This window comes from Meleagris gallopavo, chromosome 1 (assembly GCF_000146605.3).
Source record: "Meleagris gallopavo isolate NT-WF06-2002-E0010 breed Aviagen turkey brand Nicholas breeding stock chromosome 1, Turkey_5.1, whole genome shotgun sequence".
Classification (NCBI taxonomy): domain Eukaryota; kingdom Metazoa; phylum Chordata; class Aves; order Galliformes; family Phasianidae; genus Meleagris; species Meleagris gallopavo.
The window spans coordinates 65,056,059-65,063,427 of NC_015011.2; the positions used below are offsets into that span (position 1 = coordinate 65,056,059).

General features: G+C 48.1%; 1 protein-coding gene across 1 annotated transcript; it reads left to right on the forward strand.

Moving 5' to 3' along the window:
- The first annotated feature begins 1,604 nt into the window (after positions 1-1,604).
- LOC104912200 (heat shock transcription factor, X-linked-like) lies at positions 1,605-5,255 on the forward strand. Its single transcript, XM_010715348.2, has 2 exons — positions 1,605-3,668; positions 4,409-5,255. Exons 1-2 carry the CDS (start codon positions 3,135-3,137, stop codon positions 5,090-5,092), a joined length of 1,218 nt encoding a protein of 405 aa, XP_010713650.1. The 5' UTR covers positions 1,605-3,134; the 3' UTR covers positions 5,093-5,255.
- Positions 5,256-7,369: the final 2,114 nt, after the last annotated feature.

Here is a 7,369-nt window from a genome sequence, read left to right on the forward strand (position 1 = left end):
CGATTTCTCTTCCCCACGGTCAAGGGTGGGGTCGGAGCCGCGGATCGAATCCGGACCAGGGCTGCTTGCTGCACGGAAGGGCAGCGGCGGGGTGGGAGGGAGGGCGATGGGGAATAGTCGGAAGAAATTCTTCCCTGTCGAATTTGTCGAAGCCCTTCCATTATTTGGTGCCAAACAGATAGAAGTTTAGCAGCCGTTCTGTCTTTAGTAATAGAGGCCTCCTGGAGTTTTGCGCCAATTTTGTCCCAAAGTTCTCCATAAAAAGAGAATCCAGTTTTCGGAAATTCAGGGACATTTTTGCTTAACCATTTGAGAAACGTAACTAATGCTAAGGTAAATACAGGCTGATTCTGAAATGTTAAAACTAACTGTAAGGCTTCAAGATTTACTTGCTGCTCCTTCGTTAGTGAACTCTCCATAGTTCCCGACCGCTCACCCCCCGTCCTGCAGAACGGTGTGAGCACGCGAAACAGTCTCTCTGTACTTCAGTCAGGCAGCGCTGCTGGATGAGTCGGTGGAGCAACAGGTGCTATCGGTAGGACAGGACCCGTAAAAGGCACTGGTTGAGAGCCTCGGTCAGGCCCCGTATCCCTTTTTGCTGCATACAAATTTCCAGATTACGTAATCGTTCTGTTAATATTTTAACCTTGCAGTCCAGTTTTTCCAGCCCCTCACCCCCATTGTCGCTCTCTGATTCTACAGGAGGCTGCTCCTGGCAGTGTCCATCAGGGGCGATGTCAGGTATAGCCCCTTTTACCTGCTGCAATACTGCAGATGACTCAGTAGCAGTGTCATTTGAAAGATCAGGAGCTGCTGCCTCTACCAATGCTTTTACCTGACCTGCCGAGGAACACACAGGGTGTGTGATACCCTGAACAGGCACGTCAAACTCCAAAGCCGAATTAGCTGTTGTACCGGCCAGTGCCTGTATAGCTGTAGCAGCTACCTGTCGCTCAGCTTGCATAGCTTTCAAAGAGTTAATAATAGACCTCCACAAGGGACAAGGGTCCGCAATAATTTTTCTTCCTTTCCACCATTAATGACTGAGTCCTACATGCGGTCCCCAATATCACGCCATTTGTCGACGCTGAATATCAGTGCCACTTCTGACAAATGTCCCTTCTTCCGAGCCCAATGCACCAGGGTCTCGGTCATGCCTTTAGGAGACGACTGCTCCCTTCTCTTAGAGAGAATATTTAACAGCAGTTTCTCTGCAGCTTCCCACTCCATCATGGATACAGAGGGCAGGTCGCGACCCCACTTCCAGCTAACCGCAACATTTACGTCGGCGCCTAATCCAGCTATCACAACATGGTGCCAACCTCTGTTGTGACTGTCCTGCCGTTGTCCACTTCCCTGAATCGTCCCATGAAGTGTCCCTGTTTGGGTGCCAAATGTGTGGAAGTCTCTGGACTCTCAGGATGCGCTAGAGACATAACAGCACACCAATGTGGTTAACAGCTATTAATCTGCTTTATTGTTAAGCACTACTCTGTTTATACATGTTAACAGAGCATTCTGCAAAACATTCTTCAACTGTTCACACAGGCGCTTAGCCAATCAGAGCCATGAGATGTTCTTTCTTCTTCTAAAGATGTCCTTGGTTCTCATGCCGCTTATCTTGCTCCACAGCTGCTGCTCTGAACAGTTTTTTTCTTATGTTCCCACACAATATCAAGATGAAACCAAGAGAGAAGAAGAACAGGAGCCCAAACCAGGCAGTGGTGCAGTATATAGTCTGTACATGGAGTCAGGGCTGCCCCACAGACACAATTCAGCATGTGCTCTTGGAAAACATCATATGGTTGGTGATAGCACAGCCATTCCACTGGCCAGTAATAGATCCTAGATGACATAATCACAGAATGGTTTGAGTTGGAAGGGATCTATAAGACCATCTAGCTCCAGCCCCCCTGCTGGAGACTGGGACACCTCCCACTAAACAAGGTTGATTAAAGACCTCTGCAAGGTCTTTTGGAAACGTAGGGGCTCAATATATCCTCCAGGTTAGTGTTGTCCTCAAAGTTTGCATCAGCTCCAGCCCCGCATCCAGATATTGCGTGATAATGTCTATCAACTCTTGCATGAAGTTTGCATCCCTCCACTTCATGATCTCTAGTTAAATACTGGAACATCACAATGAGGTGTCCCCACAACCTTCGTTTTTTCCAGACTGAAACAAAAACAGTTCCTTCTGCCTATCTTAATAGGAGAAGAGCCCAAACTCTTTATGTCATTATGAATGCCCTCCTCTGCACTCTCTCCAAGAGCTTTGCATCCCTCGTGTGTTTTACAACAGGGCACAAGTCAGATCCAGTTTGTCATCACCAGAACCCGATATTTTCCCTGGGCATGCTCTCCAGCCTCCTGTCTGCTGACAGGGACACCCCCACAAGTAAAACTTAGCACGTGTTTTTTGCAAAATTAATGTGGTTGCTGACTACCTTTGTGGTCCCCACTTTCACACCTGGCCGTGCTCAGCAGGAACTCCCGCAGCCCCTAGAAACACCACAGCTGCAGGCTCCCTGGGCCGCCCTGACATTCCTTGGCTCCTGCTTTGCAATGGCCATGAGAGCAGCAGCCACGATGATGCCAACAGACTGGCAGCCCTATGCAGCCCTGCACTGCCCAACCTGCACCTGCAGCCATCACCGGGCACACAGATTCTCCCTTACACAAGCTCTGTTATGGAAATCACACAGCACTGGCAAGAGGTGTCCACAATCTGGGAAGCGATTGCTATTTTTTTCAGGTCCCAGTGCTCAGGAAACTGATTTCCAGCCTATCTGCAGAAGCAGGGGGACACTCAGGAAGCCAGCATGGAGCTACTCAGGGGAGTACATGGAGAAGGGGAAGCAAAGCCTCGGTGAGAGCCGGTCTCATTCCAACACAGCTTTATTTGCCTTTCAAGTCAAGTTCAAACAGCCTTGGCTCAGGGCAGGACCAGCAACAAGTGCTACTCAGTGACATCAGCTCAGGCAGTTTCAGCCAGGCCTTGGGCAGCACATGCTGGTGTCACTGTGATGACACAAGGGCACCACAGTGATGTCTGAGCATCTCCCACCGGAACACCCAGGCAGTGCCAGTGGATTTCCCTTGCCAGCAGGCAGAGTGAACACTGGCTCGCTGCACAGATGGCTGCATGTGCAACCTCTGATCAGTGCGAGACCGGACACATTGAAATGGAAGCTTCTGCTTTTGATCTGGAGGAGCTGGCCAAGACCTCAGGCTCCACTTCCACTGACCCAGCAGCACAGGACCAAGCACTGGCTGGCCATGCTGCTGGGACATCGGTGGTGGAACAACAGGATTCACAAATGTTTCCCAATCGTTTACCTCTGAGTTTCTCTGAGGAAAACACTGGCCAAGCCAGTGTCTTCGCACCACTCACCTTCCCACAGAAACTCTGGGTACTGGCCGAATGTGAGCAAGTGAAGAGCGTTTGGTGGGGCCATGGAGGAAACTGCATCGTAATTGAGAAAGAACTGTTTGCGGTGGAAGTCCTGGCCAAGGAAGCACCTGTGAGAGCATTTGGCTGCACAAGCATGAAGAGCTTTATTTGCCAGCTCAACCGCTATGGCTTCACCAAAGTGCCACGGGACCTGGAAAGATCTCCATTCCTTCCTGAGTTTCTGGCTGAGGAAGAAGCGACTGCTGCCCATAGGAAGGTAAGTGCATCAGTTGGTCCCCATACGATCAGGTTCTCACAGTAAACTCACAAAACATCGCGTTTCACTCAACAGGAACTGTAGCATTAAAGTGACTGATTGGTGTGGTTTAACCCAGCAGGTGACTCGGCACCACACACTCATTTGCTTTGTTCCCCTTCCCAGTGGGATGGGGGAGAGCAGTGGAGAAAAAAGGAGAAATCCTGGGTTGTGACAAAACTTATTTACTAAGAAAGAACAGTATATGCCAGTATATGTATATATGAATGTATATCACGAGTGATGCACAAGCGATTGCTCACCATCCCTCGACTCAAGCCCATCTAGCCTGTGAGCAGTGTAAAAGAGCCAGATGAACTCCCATCCCCTTCCAGACTACTTCTGTTAGATGTCATATGGCATGGAATATCTCTTTGGCCAGTTTAAGTCAGCTGCCCTAATTCTGATCCTTCCCAACTCCGAGGTCCCTGTACTGAGAATTGCTTGGCTCTGTACAACGCTGCTTAGCAGCAGCTACACACATCAGTGTGCTGTCAACATTGTTTTACTCCTTGAACCAAAACATAGCATCATACCAGCACTCCGAAGAATACAGTTCCATCCCAACTGAAACTAAGACACCCATCAGCCTTGTTCTTAGCCACATTTGTCCGGAGCCGTGAGAAGCCCTAGTTCCTGTATCTTGCTGTCCTTCAGTCCCACACTGACAGCACCTAACTCTTGTCCTTTATCTTTTCCAGTTACTTCTGTACTCCAGCCCCTTCTTCAGAAGAGATTACCCGTGGCTGCTGGAGCGCTGCAAGTGTAGAGCGGCACACAAGAGAAGAGCCATGACTGCCCCTGCCCTGCAAGAGGGTCTGAATGAGAACACCCAGCGGAGCAGCCCAGATGCCCGGCCAACACAGGGAATGCCTGCTGGGCCAGAGAAGAGCCTGCAGGCAGCAGAGCCACAAGGCACGCAAGCAGCAGCACCCATGGGGCCCCCGCCAGCCAAGCGCCCTAAGAATGACACCCTTCAAGCCCAAGGAGGTGCTGCTCACATCCTGCCAGGCCCTGCTGCAGCACCAACTCAGGAACAGTGCCAGGCTCTGCTCCACTCCATCCTGCCACCAAGCAGCAGCCAGATGTTGGGTGCCACTTGCACTCCTCCAATACAGGGCACTCTGCCCTTTGGGATCCCCACTTTCACACCTGGCCATCCTGAGCAGGAGCTCCTGCAGCCCCCAGAAACACCACAGCTGCAGGCTCCCTGGGCTGCCTTGACTTTCCTTGGCACCTGCTTTGCAATGGCCATGAGGGCAGCAGCCATGATGATGCCACCGGAATGGCAGCCCTGTGCAGCCCCGCACTGCCCAACCTGCACCTGCAGCCAGCACCGGGCTGCCCCACACCAGGCAGATGCAGGCCATGGGATGGTCCTGTAGTGCAGGACCCTTTGCAGGCAGTGCTGCAGCAGCCCCTAGTTATTTGTTCCTAGTTTGTAGCTCATAGGTGTGTACTTTCAGAAATAGCATGTTGCAGTTATTATCCTTCTCAGTTCTCATGCCCCTCTGTTTATGTATTTATCTATTCACTCATTTAATATTTCTGGAAATAAAAGGTTTAAATATTAAATCCTTTCATTTGCCTTGCTCTTTTTTTTTTAAATATTAATTCCCTTACTTCCTGGTGAAATCTCAAATGGCATTTGCATTTTGACTCACAACAGGCAAGGGTAACACAGCTTCTTACAGCAATGGAAACTTTTTCTCTAAACATTTTGGTCTAGGTTCTTTGCTGTAGTATAAGAGACTGGGTCACATTTTCACATCTCCCAGTCTGGGAGACATGCTCCTAATCACAGAACCATAGAATGGCTTGGGTAGGAAGGGACCTTGAGGATCACAAATGCTCAACCTCCCTGCTACAGAACTAGATCAGACTGCGCAGGTCTCCATCCAACCTGGCTTTCAGGATCTCCAGGGACAGGCCATCCACAACCTCTTTGGCCATCCTGCTCCAGCACCTCACCACCCTCTCCATAAGAAACTTCCCCTTGGTATTTAATCCGGATCTCCTCTCCTTTCATTCAAATCCAGTCCCCCTTGTCCTATCACTTCCCCACCCTCCTAAAAAGTTCATTTCCCTCTCAAGTTCAATCTCCCTCTAAATGTTGGATGGCTTCAATGAGGTGTCCCCATCGCCTTCTCTTCTCCAGGCTGAAAAAGTCCAATTGAAGTTGCGGTCACCAGAACCCCAATCCATTTCCTGAGGTTTCTCTCCAGCCTCCTGACCCCTGTGGATGGAGCCAGGGCTGCCCCATGCGTACCATTCAATACGCGCTCTGATCACTTGCTCCTTAAATGAGTTGGTCAATCTACTAGCATTACTCTAGCTTGACACTGATTCTTCTGTCTAAAATTAATCCTCCTTTAACTGGAAACTATGCGTCAAGTACTTCTTATATGGCATAATAAATGAAACCACAAAAATAATTTGAAGGAAGATAGGGTTGGCTGTCATTTTCTTTTTTTTCTTTCTATTTTAAGTCAGAATTTTACACAGTCTCATTTCTGTTGTCCATGGGAGATGAAGAAAATTGAATGAAATATTTTTTGTGAAAGTGGCAAACTCAGCATCATTTTCTTATTTGCTGTCTGATTTATTCTGATGTATTTAGTTCCTTCTGATGCAAATGAGTTGTATGCAGTAATTCAAACACAGCCCTATGTATTTAAGGAACAGGAGACATGAAGATCTCCAGATGTATTTTGCTTGCCTTTGCAGATGAAACAGCAACTCTGTGTTTAATGTCCTCAGGTTATTGTGCCAAGTTACACCACTGCCAAAGTAGGTGGTGCTGAAAGGCACAGCAGCTCAACTATGCTGTGCTTTTTTCATCCCCTAATCTTTCAGCAGAATATATTTAGCAGCTTGTTTAATTCTAAGAGATGTGGAGAAGTGGGAGAAGGGATTGTTGCTACTGTTTTTTATGAGAGGCCCACAGAAGATGATAAAGGGCCTGGAAGCATCTCCTTTATGAGTAAAGGCTGAGTAACCTAGGTCTGTTCAGCTTGGGGGGAAAAGAAGACTGAGAAGGGATGTGATAAATATCTAAAGAGAGGTGGGAGGCAAATGGATGAGTCCAGGCTCTTCTAGGTGGTGTGTTCTGATAGGACAAAGTAATGGTCTAAAACTTGAACAGAGGATGTACCGTAAAGAACTTCTTTACGGTAAGGATGATGGAGCACTGGAACAGGCTGCTCAGAGAGGTTATGGAGTCTCCTTCTCTGGAGATATTCAAGACCCATCCTACTTGTGCAATCTCTTGAGATCCCTTCTAACACCTCCATTCTGTGATTCTGTGGTTCTGTGAAATTGACTGATTTACCATTCAACAGAGCTTTCTATAAAGAACTTCGTAGGCTCCTCCGGATAGTGAGCTGAAGCGTCAGAAACAGAAAATGTGGCACCCCTGGGTCAGGGTTAGCCTGTAGGAAAGTATTACCCATGAAGAGAAAAGGGTTCTAACAATAATTTTCGTTAGCATTGGGCTATGTTTCTTTATTAAGAGGAAAAAGCAAATTGCCATGTTAAGATAGGAGGAATTCTCATAAAGTTTTTATACAAACAACTGAATTAAGCCCCTGTCCTGACTGTAAATGAGCACTATATTATCAACAGGGAAAACAGTTTTTTACATTTAATGGTAGAAGTTTAAA